At 41.7% G+C, this 20,773-nt stretch overlaps 2 protein-coding genes across 2 annotated transcripts in view; one reads left to right on the top strand and one right to left on the bottom strand.

Moving 5' to 3' along the window:
• igsf10 (immunoglobulin superfamily, member 10) overlaps window positions 1–20,773 on the bottom strand; it is a 75,571-nt gene that overhangs the window by 51,563 nt on the left and 3,235 nt on the right. The window lies entirely within an intron of this gene.
• The window catches only part of aadac (arylacetamide deacetylase), a 38,502-nt gene continuing 28,684 nt past the window's right edge, over window positions 10,956–20,773 (top strand). The window contains exon 1 of the mRNA XM_039654140.2: window positions 10,956–11,455. Coding sequence (XP_039510074.2) covers window positions 11,315–11,455 — 141 coding nt within the window. The 5' untranslated portion in view covers window positions 10,956–11,314. The remainder of the gene's footprint in view (window positions 11,456–20,773) is intronic.

The following is a 20,773-nucleotide window of genomic DNA, read 5'->3' as shown; positions in this document are numbered from 1 at the left end:
CAGTACACATAGTCAGTTTGCAGTGTTAATATTCAACACAGATAAAATAAATAATTTGTATTTTTCACTGTATTTTTAGTTTACACATGGGCTAGCAAGATTGATATAGGTTTTTAAAATAATTATTCACAGGCTTGTTATCATTTAAATTGCCATGTAGGCAATTGATAGCTATGATAAATAAACAAAAATACTAATAATACAATTAAAAATAAACTATAACCATATAAAATAGTTTATACCAATATTATATTTCTTGCAGCCCAGTGGAAATAGTCAAGTCAACTCACATTTATTTATATAGCGCTTTTCACAATACAGATTGTATCAAAGCAGCTTCACAGTGATAACATGAAAGTAGCACAACACAGATCAACAACATTGCTAAACACTAAATAACCCCAACTGAGCAAGCTCAAAGCAAGCCAAAAGCAAGGCGACAGTGGCAAGGAACCAAACTCCATCAGATTGGATGGAGAAAAAACCTTGGGAGAACCCAGGCTCAGTCGGGGGCCAGTTCTCCTCTGGCTTACATTCATGTTGTTTAAATATAAATATTAAATATAAATATTGCTTATGAATCAAACGGCGCCATAACATATCGCAGGCGTTGAGTCGTCTCTTCACAGGCGTTGAGTTGTCTCATCACAGGCGTTGGGGCATCCGAAATCCCCGTGAGAGACTGGACACAAAACTGTTGTAGTAGTGAAGGTGAAGATTTCCTAGATTTGGATCTAGGCCTTTACCTGCCCCTTCCCTAAACTTAACCAGAGTAGGTTAGATAACGGGATAGACATCCTGGTGGAACACTATGATGAGGCCCTCCGAGAGTCCAGTCGGGGGGTCGCCCATGCCTCCAGAGTACGATGGAGGGAGGCGTGGGAAATTGCCATTAGGTGGACCCGCCGGGCAATTAGAAGCATTCGGGACGAGACGATCCTGAGGGCGGAAGAATTAGTAGGGCAAATGATGTCTAGGGAGGACCCCCAGCCAGAGGAGGTGGTGGGGGATAGACCCCGGAGGGCCATTATTGTCCATATCGAAGAAGAGGGGGCCCAACTTCCTGCTCAGGGGGGAGGAAAAGTCAGAGTCCTGGAAGGGGAAACAGCAGGACGCAGGGTACAACCAAGAACACAGGAAAAGGCGCAGGAAGAGCAGCCGGGGCGCCGCAAGACTCCAACACCAAGGGAAGAGAGGAGAACGGAAGAGGAAAGGGATAACCTGGGGTCAAGTCCGGAATATGGTATAGAGGAATTTTTCCAATTAGAACAGGGGGATCAGGTGGTGGTCCCCTGTAAAAAGACGACAGTCGGAAAGTGGATGAGACCAAGAGGGAGAGCGGTTACGACAATTCCAGTTGAGGGTCGGATACGGGTGCAGGAGTCGGTCACAACTGAGGGAGAAACGGGCCAGGAGGAAAACATGGACTGGCTTCTGGAGGAAGAGGAGAAACAGGGGGAGTCTGAGGCCCCTGTTGCCCCAGCGGCCCCAATAGCCTCATCAGCCACGGCAGCTCCAGTAGCCTCCAAAATCCCACCTCCAGTCTGGAGCTTACATATAAGACATGAGGGGACTCGGGATAAATTTGAAGTGTGGAACCTAGTTCCGAATAGGGAGATTTTGTTAATCGGGTGCTCAAATTTGTCGAGACTTCCGACCACTAGGAGGGGTAATATGGAGGCCCATAGTTTCCCGGGGGCCAATATGGTGCATGGGGCACACATTCTAAGGAATAAAACTCCAATGTTCCCAAAGGCCAAACAGGTCATTCTGTCGTTTGGTCTGAATGATAGGATTCAACCAAATAAAACGGTGGCAGAGGAAAACATAAAAAAATTGTTAGAGGCCGCCAAAGGGACCTTCCCGAATGCGGGGGTACATATCCCTTTGATTAATAACAACAAAAATCTGCCAAAAGAACAAGTGCGCAATCTGGAGATGCTGAACAGGGTAATTTTCGGCTCGGAACATGCTATCCTATTGTTGCCAGAAGAGAAATACTCGACGGTAGCAGACAGGCTCCATTGGGCCCCAGAGACGGGAGCTGCCATACTCGAACACTGGATGCAGAATTTAAACATGTAGGGGGTACCTACCACCAGGGCCCCGACAAGAAGAAGAGAGGAGTCGAGGAAACTGAAAAAATTAATAAAAACAAGGGCTCTGTGATCAATTTGTCTGAGCATTTTTTACTCACACCGGCACAGATTGGATTATTGAACAGGGGATTATCATTTATTCCATCTCATTTGATTAAGAGATTGGGTAGGGAACCTTTGCTGGCCGATTTGGGGCAATTCCATACTAAAATACAGAGAGCACTCTTTTTTGGATCTAGAGAAGATTCGGGGACACCAATACGGCTTTTTTGTGTAAAATCGGGATGGACTCCCCCACCTCATAAATTGCCCGGGGAGGTTTGGGATTTTTTTGATAAGAATTTCGAGGGAGTGCAGGCAGCGTTAGCAGGAGCACAAGTTACAGCACCTAATTTACCTCCGGATGAAATTAAGGCATTAGAGGGGTTGACGCAAAGACGGGACATCGTTATCAAACCCGCAGACAAGGGCAGTACGGTGGTGGTAATGGATAGAGCACGGTATGTACAAGAAGGGCTAAGACAATTGACGGACGAATCTTTCTACTCAAAATTAACCGCCCCTATTTTTATGGAATCAATACCTCGCATTGAAAGGGTGGTAAATACCTTGTTGAGGTCAGGATCTATTTGTAAACGGCAAGCAGATTATTTACTGGGAGAGGTCAGGCCTAGATCCAGGAGATTTTATTTGCTTCCCAAGGTTCATAAGCCCCGGGAGAAATGGCCTAATCCTTTCATACCTCCGGGGCGTCCAATAGTATCGGACTGTGGGAGTGAGAGTCATAGGGTGGTGGAGTTTATTGATTTTTACCTTAATCCCTTATCTACTAAGCATTTTAGTTATATTAGGGATACCTATGATTTCCTTGAAAAGGTGAAAAGGTTGAAAGTGCCATCAGGGGCATTTTTGTTCTCACTAGATGTGGAAAGCCTTTACACCAATATTGAGACGCCCTTAGGTCTGAAGGCAGTACGAGACTGTTTTGCCAGATTTCCCGATGCTTCTCGGCCGGAAGGAGCAATTCTAGAATTATTGGAGCTGAGTTTGACTCGGAATGATTTTGAATTTGAGGGAGAGTACTTTTTACAGATTAAGGGCACGGCCATGGGGAAGAGGTTTGCACCGGCCTATGCAAACATTTACATGGCCCAGTGGGAGGATACGGTTTTTCCCAAGTGTGAGACGGTCCCTTTTTCCTACTTCCGTTTCCTAGACGATGTTTGGGGAGTATGGGTGGACAGCAAAAAGGATTTTGACACCTTTTTAGGGGTGTTGAATTCTCACCATGCTTCTATTAAAGTTTCAGCAGTATTTCGGGAGCAAGCCATAGAATTTTTGGACACAATGGTTTTTAAAGGACCCGAATTTCTCACTACGGGTCAACTAGACTTTAAAATGTTCTTTAAGGAGACAGATACACATGCATTGCTACACCATCAGAGCTACCATCCGAAACATACTTTCAAGGGTATAGTACTGTCTCAGCTTCTGAGGTTCAGGAGGATCTGTTCACGGGAGGAGGATTTTCAGGAGGCTAAGTGCACATTGTTCAGAGCTCTCAGGACCAGGGGATACTCGAGGTCTCGACTGAGAACAATGTACAAAGAATATGAAAGGAAGTATGGATCACGGACAGATTTGAGGCCCGAACCCTCAAGGGAGGAAAAGGTTTTAGTTCCAGCCATCTTCTCATTTTCGCCGGAAGCGGTCAGATTTTCGAGGGAGATCAGAAAAAATTTTGTAGGGACTTTGGCAGACACACCGGAGGGACAGGAGGTTAAGCTCTTAACGGCGTACAGGAGGAATACGAATTTGGGGGATCTGTTAGTTCACAGTCGGCTTCCCAAGGAAAAAAAAACGAAAAGGGGAGAGAGCAGGTTTTTTAAGGAGGCCCCAAACCATTAAGGTTCAAGGCCGGCCTACTGCGTATTTTCTTCCGAATATCCCGCTAAAAACGGAGAACTGTATCTATGCGATACAATGCGGTCGGTGTGGTAAACAGTATGTGGGACAAACGAAGAATTCCATCCGTACTCGTTTGTACCAACACAGGTATGTGATTCGGAAGGGTTTGTTGAACACAAGCAGGCGTGCGTTAGTGGAACATTTCCAGCGACATGGGGTGCATAAACTGCAGATACGGAGTTTAGAACATAATCCAAATTGGACCTTGAGGCAGAGGTTGAGGAATATATTTGGATAAACAGATTAGGTACTTGGGTGCCAAATGGCCTCAACGAAAGGAGGGAAGTCGTAAGAATCTAGACCGGAGCATTTTTTGTCAGAGAACAAAAAACTGAGAGACAAATCTAGGTTATAATTTTCCAATTGGAAAAGTGGGGCAAGAGATGATGATAAGGAGAATTCTGGAAAAATGTTTCTGAAATTTACCTCTTTTTCTGAGCCCTTTTTAAACAAGTTAGGCTTTGTCTGGAGGGTCTGGATTTTTATACCTCCCATGATAGCTCGGTGGGGGTCATACGGGGTGGAGTTCTTGGCCTATGTAGGAGTTGGATCCAGGTTTCTACCTTCCCCTTCCCTAAATTCAACCATAGTAGCCCGGTGGTTTTCATATCTAGTTGAATGTGTTTGGGCCTATTGGGATTTGGATCTAGGCCCTTTTCCTGCCTTTCCCCTAAAAATTAATCATAGGAGCACTAAAAGTGTGTCCACACCCAGTTGAGCGTGGCTTGGCCTATTTAGATCTGGATCTAGGCTTTTCTCCTACCCCTTCTCTAAAAACGTAACCATAGTAGCCCTGTGGGTTTCACACCTAGTGGAGTTTGGTTTGGCCTATTTGGATTTTGATCTAGGCCCTTACCGGCCCCTTCCCTAAACTTAACCATAGTAGCCCTGTGGTTTTCACACCTAGTGGAGTTTTGTTTGGCCTATGTGGACTTGAATCTAGGCTTTTACCTGCCTTTTCCTGAACCATAAAAACCCTGTGGTTGTCACACCTAGTGGAGTTTGGTTTGGCCTATTTGGATTTTGATCTAGGCTTTTACCTGTCCCTTCCCTAAACTTAACCATAGTAGCCTGGTGGTTTTCACACCTAGTTGAGTTTGGTTTGGCCTATTTGGATTTGGATCTAGGCCTTTACCTGCCCCTTCCCTAAACTTAACCAGAGTAGCCCTGTGGTTTTCACACCTAGTTGAGTTTGGTTTGGCCTATTTGGATTTGGATCTAGGCCTTCACCTGCCCCTTCCCTAAACTTAACCATAGTAGCCCTGTGGATTTCACACCTAGTTGAAGTTTGGTTTGGCCTATTTGGATTTGGATCTAGGCTTTTACCTGTCCCTTCCCTAAACTTAACCAGAGTAGCCCTGTGGATTTCACACCTAGTTGAAGTTTGGTTTGGCCTATTTGGATTTGGATCTAGGCTTTTACCTGTCCCTTCCCTAAACTTAACCATAGTAGCCCTGTGGATTTCACACCTAGTTGAAGTTTGGTTCGGCCTATTTGGATTTGGATCTAGGCCTTTTACCTGCCCCTTCCCTAAACTTAACCATAGTAGCCCTGTGGTTTTCACACCTAGTTGAGTTTGGTTTGGCCTATTTAGATTTGGATCTAGGCCTTTACCTGCCCCTTCCCTAAACTTAACCAGAGTAGCCCTGTGGTTTTCACACCTAGTTGAGTTTGGTTTGGCCTATTTGGATTTGGATCTAGGCCTTCACCTTCACCTTCAACAAAAAAAATGTTTTCAATGGCATTGTACACTGTGCTTAGATGGATAAAAAACAGAACAAAACAACAACAAAAAAACATTTCACCAGATTAAAATCTATTATCTCAAGCTTTCTTGACTTATTTGTAACATTACCCTCTAATTATGATGTGAACCCCCTCGCTTGATTGTGCATATATTTGATAAGCTATTGCTTGGAAACGTCTTATCAAATGTATGATACAAAAACAGAAGAATGTTACTTACCACATACTGCTATACATGTCATCCATCTCCATCTAATCATTCTTTTTGTCTTCGCACTTGTGGTGGATTTCATTTTTTTCTTTCTGCAAATTGTATAGGGTGTATAGTGATATGATCCAGCGCCCAAAACACTCCAACGCACCCTCCATTCTTCACGAAAGATGGATAAAAAGGAGCAAAAGAAATAACAAAAAAAAAAATCGTGCCAAAATGCCCGACAAATCCTGGCAAAATTAGAGATGTCGATTCGCACGTGACTAGTATTATCACAGGACGTACGTTTTCAACGAAATATGGTAGGTCATTTGCGAGGGAATTATTACTTTACAAATTACAGTCATGGCCGATTCGCACGGGATTAAGATCACAGACAACCTCCGCGATTATTACAAATCACACAAGGTCCCCAGATAGTACTAATCCCGTGCGAATAGGGCATTTTCATCCTAGGGCGTCATATAGTGATGCTTTTGACATTTCGTCTAAATCCAACGCACATGGCACCCTTTAGCATCAATATAACACGCGCAGAGCTTTGTTCGGTTATGGGTAAGTTTAGGTCTGGGGTAGGGTTAGGGTTACACCACTTGGAGGTGCCTTCTCAGGGCTCCAGACTAACTTTTTGCCTTGGTTGCACTGATGCGACTAACTTTTTTTATAAAAAAAAGTAGCTATCAAAGTAAAATGGCGCTTGAGTTGACACCAGATCTTAAGACAATTTTTAACTATAACATTACTGGAGAAGGTTAAAGGTGAAAACGAGAGAGGAAGACACAGAAGAGACATAAGCGAAGAGCTGCCACATGAGGCCTCCTCAATCCTCAACCAAGGTGGAGGCTGATCACTGGAACAGCACCAGAATAAAATGTTACGAACATTTGCAGCACAGTAATAAAACAAAAAGTTAGGTAGTGCTAAACCCCCTAACTCCTAAGTTCTTTCTAAAATGCCTTTTTGTATTCTTGGAGTTTTAAAATTCCAAATAAATTGAGAAATAGAGCTATCTAAAGGGTGAAAGAAACACTTAGGAATAGAAACTGGTATGCATTGAAATGGATACAGAAATGTAGGCAGTACATTCATTTTTATACAATTTACCCTACCCGCAAGAGAAAGAGGCAATAGAAACCAACAATGAAGATCTTTAGATAGTCGATCCAACATAGGAAAGAAATTACATTTAAACAGGTCAGAGTAATTCTTGGTTATGCAGATGCCCAAATAATTAAATTGATCTAATGATGTCTTAAATGGCAATTTTGAAAGAGAGTAAGCTACGGCTGCGGAATTTATAGGCAAGAGTTCACTCTTCTGAAAATTCAATTTCTACCCTGAAACCTGCCCAAATTCCTTCAGTAAAGCTAAAACCTGGGATATAGATCTGTCTGGCTCAGAGATGATAAGTAAGATAAGTAAGACTAGTACGTGTACCTATTGACGAGAAGAAAATGGTTCGTGTTTGTGCTTTTCCCGGCTGCAAAAAGAAAACGCTACAATCCAGAAAGTTTTCACAGACTTCCTCTGGACAATAGTGATATGTTGAAGCAGTGGCTGGTCGCATTACATGTTGATGTCGAAACACCAGTAGAAACGCTTCGAGAGATGGACTAGCATGTCTGCAGTAACAATTTCGACAAGGACGACTTCGTTTTATCTAGGAGAGTGATTTCGTCTCCAGCCCTCCAAGAAGAAATCACCTCAAGAAAAGTACCAAGAACAGAAAGACCTGTTGCGGATAATCTGGATGAGGTAATGTGTGAATTAGATTTTTTTGGTCAGTCAATAGTGATGTGTGAATGTGAACACAATAGTGGATTTGGTTCTGCGCCTGCGTGTAATGAGCCAACTGTCTATTACTGCAGATATATTAGTCTATATTCATCATTCAAAAAGGAAAACCGACGCTGCCGGCTGCAGATACACACCGGAAACAAAGCAGTGCGTGCTTACCGTTTTGAATATCAATCCTGGTAAACACTATAATATTGAAATATTAATATTGAAATATTCGCCAAGGAACACTCAGGTCAGATGACGTAACATAAGAACAGCCTTCTATCTTTACCGTTTTGACTTCTTTGATTGCTGTTTGGCTTTTATTCTCGTGCACTGACTCTTTCACTAAGCTGAACAGCCAATCAGAGTTCTCTCTTTCCCCGACGCCGATTCAACATGTCGATTCGGGCCAAACAAAGCTGACGAGGACTATTTTCAGCCAATGGCACAGAACACACTGAGTAAACTCAGTCGGCCGACGCACAAAAACTGCCCGACGGCCGACCGTCGGCTTGGTGTGTTCCGGGCTTAAGATGGCCACAACAACCCTGAATGCTAGACGAGAACATCACAACTATACGAGACCTAGAAACAAACGCCTGTAAAGACATCGTTGACACAACAGTCCTCGGCACAGTCATCGGATCAGATCCACGAGAACCAGACCAGTCCAGCACACAGACCCAGCAGCCAGCTTCAACTCCCCTCCCACCGACGCCGGTGTTATCTTATGAAGGAGAAAGAGGAGCAAAACTCCAGAGCATGTAGACAATAAATATGTGTACTTGAAAACCTGTTGAATGTTGAGATTTTCACTCAAAGACAATATCACAAACCTGTATTCTGAAAGTGTAAATGTGTAAAATGCCACTCATATACAGTAAGTTCCATTGCGTAACTTACTTGTGCACAACTGAATGGCAGTGAGAGAGAGACGAGGCCATTAAAAAAATTGCAATGGCAGATTTTAGAAGTTGCAAATGCCTAATACTGGGTTTTCAGATTGGAGCTGTGAGTGTACATTTTAAAGTACAAGTACAAATATTTATTGTACAAGTTCTCAAATTCACATCTACATGCTTTCAAGTTTTGTTACACTTCTTCTTGATGTAATCTTTTTCAAGCGAAAGGAGCTGAATAAAATACTCTGACTTGTGAAGCAGCCTGAATCCTAACACACACCATGTTCGTTGTTTGGCCAGAGGAGAACTGGCCCCCGACTGAGCCTGTTTTTCTTTCCTCATTCTGTCTCCTGATGGAGTTTGGGTTCTTGCCACTGTTGCCTCGGGCTTGCTAAGTTAGAGTTATTATTGATCGACCTGCATTGACACCATTATATGAGAACTGAACTGAGCTGGACCATGACATCAGTGTTTTCTGCAGAGCTGCCTAATAATGAAAATGAACTCTTTTTATAATTGATAGAACAGAACAGAAGCAACATTGACACATTTTCAATGTGTCAACATTTGGCAACATTTTCTTTTAAGAGCAGCTTTACAGCCAAATTGAACTGTTTGCATCATTGATCTTTTTTTCTATTTAACCCTGTAAACCTGCTTTGAAACAGTCATTACTGTATAACGTTATATACTGTATATAATGGTGACTTTCATTTGCAAAAGTAATTTATCTAGTGTTAAAGAGAGTGTTAAAGAGAGTTTGTTTGTGAAAGAGAATGATGTTTTCTTTTAATCATATATTTACTTGTTATTTTGTGGTTTAATTGTGTTGTGTTGTTAATAAATGTTAATATAGTGCATTTGTACATTAATACATGTTTATATTATAGTGTATTTGTTACTTTTATAATAAAAACCCATAATCTTTTGAATTTGTGTTTCACTGCCAGTTTCTGGGCCACTTCTGTCTTACAGTGCCTGGGCCACATCTGGGCCAGAGGAAGTTGTTTGAGTCTGTTTTCAGGTGGACCAGACAAATTTTGCTATCTGGGGATGATACATGGACCAAACTCAAGCGCCTCTCTTTTCCTCTCACATTTCTCTTTAAAAGTTATTGCTTTAGACTTCTAATTCATAACCGATGTATGCTTTGCTCTATCCTCTGCGCTTCCGCGTTCGTCAGTACGTCATGCGTCAGGTCAGAAGTCACTCCAGAAGATAGTTAATATAGCTAATAAAGTCATAAATATAGATATTTTTCTTACACAAACGCAAGGCTTTGCTTCAAATGGCCTTTATTAAGCCCCAGGAGCTATATGGATTATTCTTTGCGATGGATAGATATATTTGTTTTGAGCTTTTCCTTCTCCATTCACTACCATTATAAAGCTTGGAAGAGCCAGGATAACTGATTGTATTCGTCCGTAAGAAAGTCATATATACCTTGGATGGCTTGAGGGTGAGTAAATATTTGAATTAATAGTATATATATAATTTTATCATTTTTGGGTGAACTATCCCTTTAAAATGATAATAAATACCTGACTGACTTGTTGGCATGATATGATTAGATTCAGGTAAAATCATACAAGTTGGGTGTCTACACCATATTTACAGTGAAACCATCATGTGTAGAAATATAATATTAATCATATTATATAATATAATTTAGAGTTACTACTGTAAAGATTTATTAAATTATTATCTCCTTCAATACTTACAGAATATTTACTTTTTGAAATAATTTTGTTTGTGTATTTTTAATATTTTAATAACAGTATTGAACAAAAATGAATTTTCTATTGATCAAAATAGTGCAAACCTTGCTGCTAAAGTGATTGTTTTGATCAAGTATAAACTTAGATATTATTAAAAACATTATTTTAGCTGAAGTATTAATATCAGTAGGTTACTGTGTGTCTTTTGCCCCGTGCTGGTGTGTGTCTGTGGGGTAAAAGACCTAAAACAGTTTAAAAAAAACAACAAAAAACCACACTTTTATGATTTATTTTCACAAAATCTGTTGCTCCATTATTGTTCAATAAAAACATAGATCATACAATCATTTTGCAATGATACACTATGGGAATAGTGAAAAGCACATTTGTCTGGCCTTTAGCCCCGTTATATTATCCTGCAGCATATCAACACGATGACAACAGCTGGCTCAACACCAGAACAGCTCGTAGAAATGTCAACACAAAACACGCAGGAAAAGTGGAGCCATTCATCAGTGGTGTAAGTATGAGAGGGAGGCACACAGACCGTGCGATGACCCACAGGGTTATCTGAGGAATTTGAGAGGAGCTCCAGCCGCGTTTCATTACGATTTAATAAATTCGTTGCGCAGCAGATCTGAGAAAACCAGAGCGCGCTCCAGCGCAAATCTTTCCACATGCACGCGTACAGTATCACGATCAGATGACTCTAACACGTGTTGTCATATCTCGCTGGCTCCAGTCCAAAATTAATCCAGGATTACACTTTAACACAGAGAACTCAATGGCTAATAAACGCAGCTGACTGAGCTTTCACTTGTCGAGGACTTCTAAAGCAATCAGGCTGTAGTATAAACGGAAGACACGTACAGGCGAGATCTAAAAATGAGGTCTAAAGGAGTGTTTGTGCTTCTGTTACTAGGCGCGTTAACCGCTTATTACGTTTATTCACCAATCCCGAATAACATAGAAGAGAGATGGAAACTAATGCTCACTGACTCTTTCTTCAAAACTTTAAGTCACTTGGTAAGTTTGCTTGCATATGTATTTTAAGTGGATTGAGCTGCCTGAAAGTTTATGCCAGTTAAACGCATGTGTATTCCGATATCACTGTGTATCGTGTTGATCATGTGATTACGCAACTAAATGTTGTTTCAAGCGATTATTTGTTTGGATTTCACAAGTGTTTTGGCACGACACCACCGTGTCTGCCCAGGAGTGTGTGTCAGAGTCAGGCAGATTTACAGTTTACAGATTATGTCAATTCTTAATCCGACCATTAAAGTAAGCTTCGTGGCTAATAATAGAAAGAAGTTGTATTTAAATAAATACCTTAATGTGTAAATGCACCTTAAATAGGGATGAGTGTTGTAACAATGTCGAAATGCACCTTAAATAGGGATATGAGTGTTGTAACACTCAACACTGCGTTGTTGCTGCTTCTTTTTTTCCGGTCTCAGTGTGTCTTCCAAATCAGAGTTGTTTTGAAATCTACATCTTCTACATATTAAAGTAGCATTATGTTATTTTTGAAATTTTGCTCTCGGGGTCCCCCCACAGTTGGGAAACAGAATTGTCTTCTACTGTTGTAAAATCTGTGGTTACACCAGGGAATACACGCGTGCATTTGTTGACAAGCGAAACCCCCGAACACTGACCCCCCGAGTTCTCACATCTGGGCAGACTTGTGTGAAATGTCTTCATCCCAGGTACATATTTCAGCATGTCTTATAAATATAGTGTCATGGGCTTTATTTTTTTAAAATGTCAAAAGATCGCGTAGCTCACGTTTACAAGCCAGCGTCTTTATAGTAATGTTAGCCTATTGGCTACTGTTTTACATAATAGACAGGGGTTAAAGTGGGCCGGAACGGTCCAGAACAGCGTTCCGGCACCTCAGATAAATGAATAAATAAATAGATTAATTAATCTCAACGTATCTTGTTGGTCCAGATTTGGGCCGACCGACCGACCTCTCCACTAAACGTGAGCGATTACAAATGCGTGAAATGCACGCACGGTGATTGAGCGCGCTAAAGTTAGTTTTAGGTTCGATATTTCGCCTGACACTTGTTTTCCCTAGCCACTGTTCTATAGGTTCTTACAAAGATATCAACGTTATGTAACCATTGTATATCGACATTAACTATTCGTTCAAAATCACCTACCTGCATTAATGCTGCATATTTATACCTGAGAATGCTTTGACACGTTTGCACAGCGCACGCCTGCCAATTCCACCAACTGCGTTAAACGTGGCCTATAATTTGTAATATTTAAAATTATTTAGCAAATTCCAAAGGTTGTAGAACTATTGGTAATACTTACCTGGAATTAAGATAATGATTCATAAAAAAATATAATTATAAGTAAAGCTATGTTTACTTCACTGACACAGAAGAAAATGAAAAGACTATCAAAGTTCAGCTTTAGGAGGGGAATAAATGGGGCAGGATTAGGAGACTGAGAGAAAAAGAAAGATGTAGATGAGGAGAGAGCAGGTATTAACAAAATAATCTAATGCCCACTGACAAATGGTTTGAAAGCTATTATTATCCTTTTTTTATTATCCTTATTTATTTATTTTTTTTGGGCATTGAAAAGTCTTAAATTGTATATATGTTGGTCAGAAAAAAAATCTAAATTTTCTCGGAGAACATGCCCCCGAACCCCCCTAAAACCTGAACATTTTAATGCACATGCCAGAGCGCAATTTTTGTGCCAATATGGGCTATATGCACGCATAAATTCCGCATTTGACGCAAGGATGATTGTCCATTTCCGGTTGTGGAGATTAAAGCGGAGGAACACGGAGGAAAATGGGATTATGGCAGAGTCTTCAAAATTTACTGTCCTCCCGTCTTTGAAACGAAATGTACATACGTTTAGATGTAATTTTATATATAGTTATGTTTATTTAATATAATTTTAAAAAGAAGCATAAACACAACGAGGGGTGTCTGTTTTATCTGTTTTTGTGACTAACGTTTCTTTATTATAACCATGGAGTATAAAATTCAATATAAATTGTCGGTATTGCATTGGACATCTACGATCGGCGGAAGTTATCGAGCATCCTTACACCGGAAATACTGCTGTGCATAGAGCCCATTAAGCAATTTTTACATAGTATCGTCATCATATCAGCATGCCCGGTTCTACATGGGTGCTTGAGGGTGCTAAGCAACCTCAAACAAAAGTGAAAGCACCCTCAGGCTATTTCAGTAATATGTTTAATGCATTGAATTGGTTGTGTCCTTTCGCGATCGTAATAAGCATAGGTGAAGCTGTCTCTTTAATTGCCCACTTTGTTTGTGTGTGTGCGTCCCGCTCAGGAAATTCGTTAGCGACGGGGCTGCCTTTAGATAGCCAATAATGTCTCTATATAAATCAGAATGAATAGAGAGTCTCTGCAATGGCGGTAGATTGAAGTGCGTGCAGTGCGCGTCCGAGTGAAGATTGCACGAGACACAAGAGAACTGTATATGAAACTGACAGCAGTGGCAAATAGTGCTTAGCTTGATTTCAAAAACATCAAATTTAACTAGCTAGATCTCTTAATTAAGAGCAAACTAAATGAATTCTCTGCTAGTTAACTGGAGATGTTTTATCTGTAGTAGGTAAATCTGTTCCTCAATATTTCCAAAAGTGGTTTGGAAATATTCAGTGTTGAGAAAAGTAGTCTGCATATGTTACGTTATTGTGTTGAATATAACTAAATTACCTAATTATGTTATATTTATTTTGTATGAATTAGCGCGTTAGTTACTTATGGATTAAAAAGTACCATTGTATCAGAACTGCATAAGCTCGAGCAAAAAGTTTGAAGTTTAAATTTTGTTCTTGGTTGGGTATTTTTTTCTGTGAAAATGTCAGAAATAATTTTTTTATTATCATTTGATGTTTTTTTAAATTTTTTTAATTGATGGATGTTTTACTATTAACACAGCCCCATGTCGGATTCGTCTAACTTTTTAGAATAAGTATTTGATTTGCTATTATTGGTCCTGTGACAGGACTCATGTCTATTCATTGTCAACTGTTTTCTATATGTATTGGCTAACGTTTATTCAGCTAATGCGTGTTCTGTTTAAAGGTGCAATGTGGGATTTTTAGCGACATCTAGCGGTTCGGTTGCGAGTTTGAACCAGGTTTGCACTAAGGGCTCAGCCCACTGCTCACCCCTCCCTTTCGAAGAAAACAAACATCTCGTCGGCTGAGACAGCAGAGAATAGCCAGAGGAAGCCAAGAGTGTGTAACATTGTCACTGTTTCTGTACCACAGTCCATTATAAACCACATCATGAATACTGTTTACAAAGCCATAGTCAGGTGAGGATCAAGGGTTTTAATATATAATTTAATATAATAATAGTAATCAGCTGATTGTCTCACAAACGTAACCAGCAGCACATTTCTCCCCACATAGCAAACCCATAATACAGCGAGGGAGCAGCTATATTTTGTATATAGTTTAGCTGGCTAATATGAGCTGTTACTGTGGCTGAGCTGGGACGCGTACGCATGAGTCCAAAGGTCGGAGGTGCGCGCGCTGTTACAATCATGTCATTTTTGACACGCGCACGTCCACATCCCATAGATACGTCTCAGTTACGGATGTAACCCTTGTTCCCTGAGTAGGGAACGGAGACGTTACGTCAGAAGTGACGGAGAATGGGGGTTTCGCATAGAAAGCCAATCCTCTTCGAGTATTTAACAACGAGCCAATGGCATGAAACTGCCTTGTGGCTGCGGAATTTGCATAGCGTAACTCCGCCCCACCCTGTGGGTATAAAAAGAGGAAGTGAACGCATCCGCAGTGTCAAGTGTTTTCTTCTAGCTGTGAGGTGTCCACACTTAACAAGGACAAGACTTCGGATTTCACTCAGATAAATTTATTTTGACCAGTTCAAGTAACAGGAGTAACAGGTGAAAAACCTTTAAATACAAAAAATAAAGCATTTTGAGTAAACAGGTATTTTCACAGTCTCAGTAAACACAAGTCAAGGTAAGTATTTCAACCAGGTAAGTATATTTAGATGTATAATGTCCCACAAACAATTATATTTTAACAGGATTTACTAATCTGTATTTTGAGCATTAACAAGTCTATTAAAGTATTTACTTACAAATATAAAAGGTACAAAGCCCACACTTTATCCATAAACATCCAAGGATTTGGTTTTAGCAATTTATTTCTTTAACTATGTAGTGACAATTTTTAACTCACACCCACATTAACACACTTAGCTTATTAAATACATTTCTGCACCTAAACAGTTAAAGATCTGAACGTCAGTCCATATGAGCTTACCTATAGCCTGTCACAATCAAAAGTCTCATTCCTCACAGTGGATGCATAATGCTTCTGCCGTCCTCTCAGTCCATTTCATTTCAGCCAAATGACTACATCGTGTGTGTATATATGCTCCCGCTCATTGAACTGGGCACGAGCTTCTGATTACCCCAATTTCATTCACCTGGTCGCAAGTGTGCCAAGGCGCGCACAGTCACGTGCGCGCTACCAATACAGAGCGGCACGCAGATAGGACGCCATGGAAGAGGAGGAAATGAGACAGGCTCACAGGAGACAAAAACACAGCGCGACACGCAGTATGTCTTCGCTGAGGAGCCAAGACTGAACTCCGGCGTCTACCCAGCGGTACAGCAGAAGTGGCAGGGAGACGTAACGTCTCCGTTCCCTACTCAGGGAACGAGGATTACATCCGTAACCGAGACGTTCCCTTTCGTAGTCACTTCGAGTTACGTCAGAAGTGACGGAGATTGGGGGTCAGTGCCATCACGCCATCTTCAAGCTGTCTTCCAGTGCCCTGCGAAAGTCTGGACCCCTGAACATAGCTTAACCAGGGATCCTACTTTGACACAGGATTACCAAGGTACACTGGGAAACATATCCCGGGAGGGACATGCTACCAGATGCCTACCGAAGGAGGACTTATAACTAGTGATCGACCGATATATCGGGCCGATATTTGAGGTTTTTACGTGTATCGGAATCGGCCGATACACCGCTGCGCATTCGCCGTTAGTTTTTTTTTCCCGCCGTTATTTATAGACAGGCGGCCACGGGCAGCTCCGTGCTGCTGGAGATGCTGCAGTTCACGTGCCCCGCCCTCCTCCACTAGCAGAGTGCAACCTGCTCTTCACGAGAATGGTAACTTAAACTTTCAAAGGATCTTTTAAATGTTTGACTCCTGAAATATTGTCAAACACTTTGAAAATGGAAACACGTCGCCCTATAACTGTTATGTGCTTGCAACTAAGCAAGTTTGTGGGTCCAAATGAAAAATGCGAATGCCTCGTCTATAAAACTTAACTGCTTGCCATTGTATTAAGAAGCTGCAAATAGTTAAGGTGTAGGTTATCCGTTCAGTATGCATTAGGACTGTCTATGAATATTCTACATTCGAATATCTATTAATTTTGAAGGTGAAAATTAATATTTGAATGTGGAAAAACACGCCCGCGGTTGCAGACTAATAACGTTACCACAGCTGCACAGCTCGCTCGGTTCTATACTGTGAAACTTCAATCACTGAATGAACTGAAGCCTGCTATATTTGGGACAAGAGTCGCGACTCGCAACCTTAAATTGCTTGCACAAAACTCTTGTTTAGCACTCAACATTTGTTTGTTGTTCAAATTTTGTTGTTCAAATTTTTTTTGTTGTTCAAATTTTGTTGTTCAGAGAGCGTGAGGGCGAGAGAGAGAGAGAGTGCCTGAGCGAGTCCAGGGCGAGACAGAGTGAGCTCTGCGGTCTTGGCCATTAGTTGATTTACTTGCTTTTTAATACGTTGTTAAATATGTTTAAACTCAAATAAACCATCTAATACTAGTAGTTATGTCTCTTTTTATTAATGTGTCCTGTTATTGATGTAATGCGCGTCAACAACAAAACGCGCAACGGGATGTTCGAATATGTTTTTTAGAGGGAATATGCAAACGCCATTTGAGCAATTTTGACAGCCCTAGTATGCATACGGTAACGAACTCTGGTCATAGGATTAAGGAATGCCAACGTTATTCTGTGCTTTTTGTGGGAGATTTATTCAGCGCTCATCTGGCTGAGGTTTGGGGCGTGTGGAGTTTGTCTCCCTCGCAATCGCAGTAATATTAGAGACTAGACATGCTCATTTTATTTTATGTAGGAAAATTGAAACCATGCAGTACATAGTTCGTTTCTTTTAAAATGAAGTACAGTGTGCACTGTGCACTTTATTATGCTTAAATATTCAATTTCAGCACTGAACTTTTTTTGTTCTACTTCATGTTTTTAATATTTTTTAAATTGTTTATCTACTTGTTCTTGTTCTACCTCACATGTTTTTACTATTTGTTAAATATTAATTTTTGAAGTTAGTTAAATGTTACTTTTATTAAATTGAGATCTGTAACATTTGTTAACATCATGTTATTTTTAAGATGTAAATTGAGGGAGCAAAATGTATCGGCTCCAAATATCGGCTCAAGAAAATCGGCAGCCCGTATCGGTCATTGGCTAAGGCTGATGGGGAAAAAATCGGTATCGGTATCGGCACTAAAAAATCCATATCGGTCGATCCCTACTTATAACACACATATGGCCGCATAGGAACACTTATGGAGATCACTGGAGCACCAACTGCAGGTGGCTACTAGAATTTAACTCCAGGGGTGGCAGATGGCTTGCCAAGGGAAGACACATGCTCAGAGAGGCTTACAGTGGATAATACACATGAGACAGTTACCATAGGGATCCGTGCACATGGAGGCACCTAGCCGGCATCCAGAGCAACAGCAGTGGTGCTCGCATTGTCGGTGCTGGAGGACACAAGGCTTCAACGGAAGACTACTGAGGAATATCACACATATCCAATCCGAGGAGTGGAATGGCGAGCAAGCGAAGACACCTAAGCGGGTCCAGTACTGGCGGAAGCGAGTACGTGAGAGGACACCGACTCAATTCGCAGATTATAGAATCTGGCGAAGGTGTTGGGTGTCGCCCAGCCTGCAGCTCTGCAATGTCTGTTAGCGAGGCGCCATGCGCTAGAGCCCAAGAGGAGGCCACGCTCCGAGTGGAGTGGGCCGTCACACCAAAGGGGCACGGACGGCCTTGCTGCTGGTAAGACAAAGCAATGTCGTCCACTATCCAGTGAGACAGCCATTGCTTTGAGAGAGCCCTTCCCTTCTGGCTCCCCCATGACAGACAAAGAGCTGGTCTGAGGTCCTGAAACACCGCGTTCTGTCAACGTAGGTGCGGAGTAGGGGTGGTTAATCTGTCTGATTTCCCGATTCGATTCGATTACGATTATTGAAGTCCCGATTCGATTACAGTCGATTTTCGATTATTAACGATTCTCGATTACCGATTATTGATTTTCCATTTCACAACAGTAAACAAAAATACACTAGACCAACATATGATTATATTAGCAGCAGCAACATTTTGGTATTATTTGCACTTTTTATTTGTTTGATATTCATTGAAAATATATTGATGGTTAGTGAGGACATGCAAACATGCTTGTTGTCTACTACTTAGGCAACTCATTATCTTTAAATTTATTAACTTTAAAAAAAATTTCAAAAGCAATTATGTTGCATTATAATGCAAATGCACCTGTTTCTTTTTAAGTGACAGCATTAAAATGTATTTTGAGATTTTCTTCAATTGAAAATATTTGAAGCAGTTTGGGGCACCCGATTCAGAAAATCACCCAGAAATTCAAAAGAACAGCATTTATCTGAAATAGAAAGCTTTTGTAACATTAAACAATACCGTTCAAATGTTTGGAGTCGGTAAGAATTTTTATTTAATTTTATGGGCAAAAGAAAAAAGAAATCTATACTTTTATTCATCAAGGATAAATTAAGTTGATCAAAAGTTAAAGTACAAGACATTTATAATGTTACAAATTGATTATCTGAATATTTTGTGTGTGACTATAAATAATTTGCTTTAAAAGGACAAAGTAATGACCCATAAAGAATTAATGCACAATATATTTTATTAACATTACAAAGAACGACCAGGAAAATAAATGTGTGCCTGAACTAGGAGCATACTTGTAGTAAATAAATAATATAACGACTGGTGCAGCCGAGTGTTTTTCCTCCTCTGGCTGGAAAGTTGTCATATGGCTTATCATATTTGTCGTGTTTCCGTCGTTGGTTTTATTCCACAAAGCGTACAACTAGTGCGGCTCTTGTCCAGCTCCTTTCCCCCTTCAACTTCAGAAGCCAAAATATTTCCACACATCAGCTTTTAACCTAACAAGGAAGGTGTTTGGATCTTGCGTGCCATCTCATCTCTGTTATGTGCACGCCACAGACGGTCCGGCCACTGCACTTCCGCGCTTCAGAGTTCCGTCTTTCGCGTCCCGTCAATATTACGTTATTATAAATACATATAATTTTTTTTTTTGAAATCGAGTTTTTGACATTTGTGAATCGATTCAGGATCGTCCACGTCCGCATCGCGATGCATCGAGAATCTATTTTTTCCCCCACCCCTAGTGCGGAGAGCACGTACCGGACAGAGCAGTGCCAAGGCTGGGTCTGCCTCCTCCAGGGGCAGCGCTTGCAGGTTCACCACCTGGTCCCAGAAGGGAGTGGTGGGAACCTTGGGCATGTATCCAGGCAGGGGTCTCAGGATCACGTGAGAGTAAACCGGCCCGAACTCCAGGCACGCTTCGTCAACGGAGAAAGCGTGCAGGTTCCCTACCCTCTTGATGGAGGCCAACGCAACCAGGAGTGCTGTCTACATAGGACAGGACCAAAACTCTACCGATTGCAAAGGCTCCAGGGGAGACCTCTGCAGAGCACTTAGATCTACTGAGAGGACCTCAGAGGGCACGAGTTAGCACGTCAGGAACCTGATGACCAGGTCGTGCTTTCCGATGGACTTACCTTCTACTGCGTCATGAGACGCGCCAATGGCCGCGACGTAAACCTTAAGGTTGGGGGGCGACAGCCTGCGCTCCAACCCTTCTGCAGGAAGGAAAGCACGACACCGATCGAACATCTCCGGGGGTCTTCTCCGCGAGAAGAGCACCAGTTGACGAAGAGGTTCCACTTCAACGCATAGAGGTGTCTCGTGGACGACGCTCTAGCGGAAGTGATTGTTGCCGCCACCGCAAGTGGCAGCGAACTCAACCTGCCTCATCCTGTCCAGGAGCCACACGCGTAGCCTCCAAGACCGGGACGAGGGTGCCACAGGATGCCCTGAGGAATAGGCCTCAGAGGAATAGGCCAAGGAGGTGCTGTCGTGAGGAGCATGAGTTCGGAGAACCACGTCTTGGTGGACCAATAGGGGGCTACCAGCAAGACCTGCTCCTCGTCCTCC

Source organism: Pimephales promelas, chromosome 16 (assembly GCF_988280905.1).
Source record: "Pimephales promelas chromosome 16, fPimPro1.hap1.1, whole genome shotgun sequence".
In the NCBI taxonomy this organism is placed as follows: domain Eukaryota; kingdom Metazoa; phylum Chordata; class Actinopteri; order Cypriniformes; family Leuciscidae; genus Pimephales; species Pimephales promelas.
The sequence above is the reverse complement of the archived record's forward strand: the minus strand, read 5'-3'. Positions and strand labels throughout refer to the sequence as shown.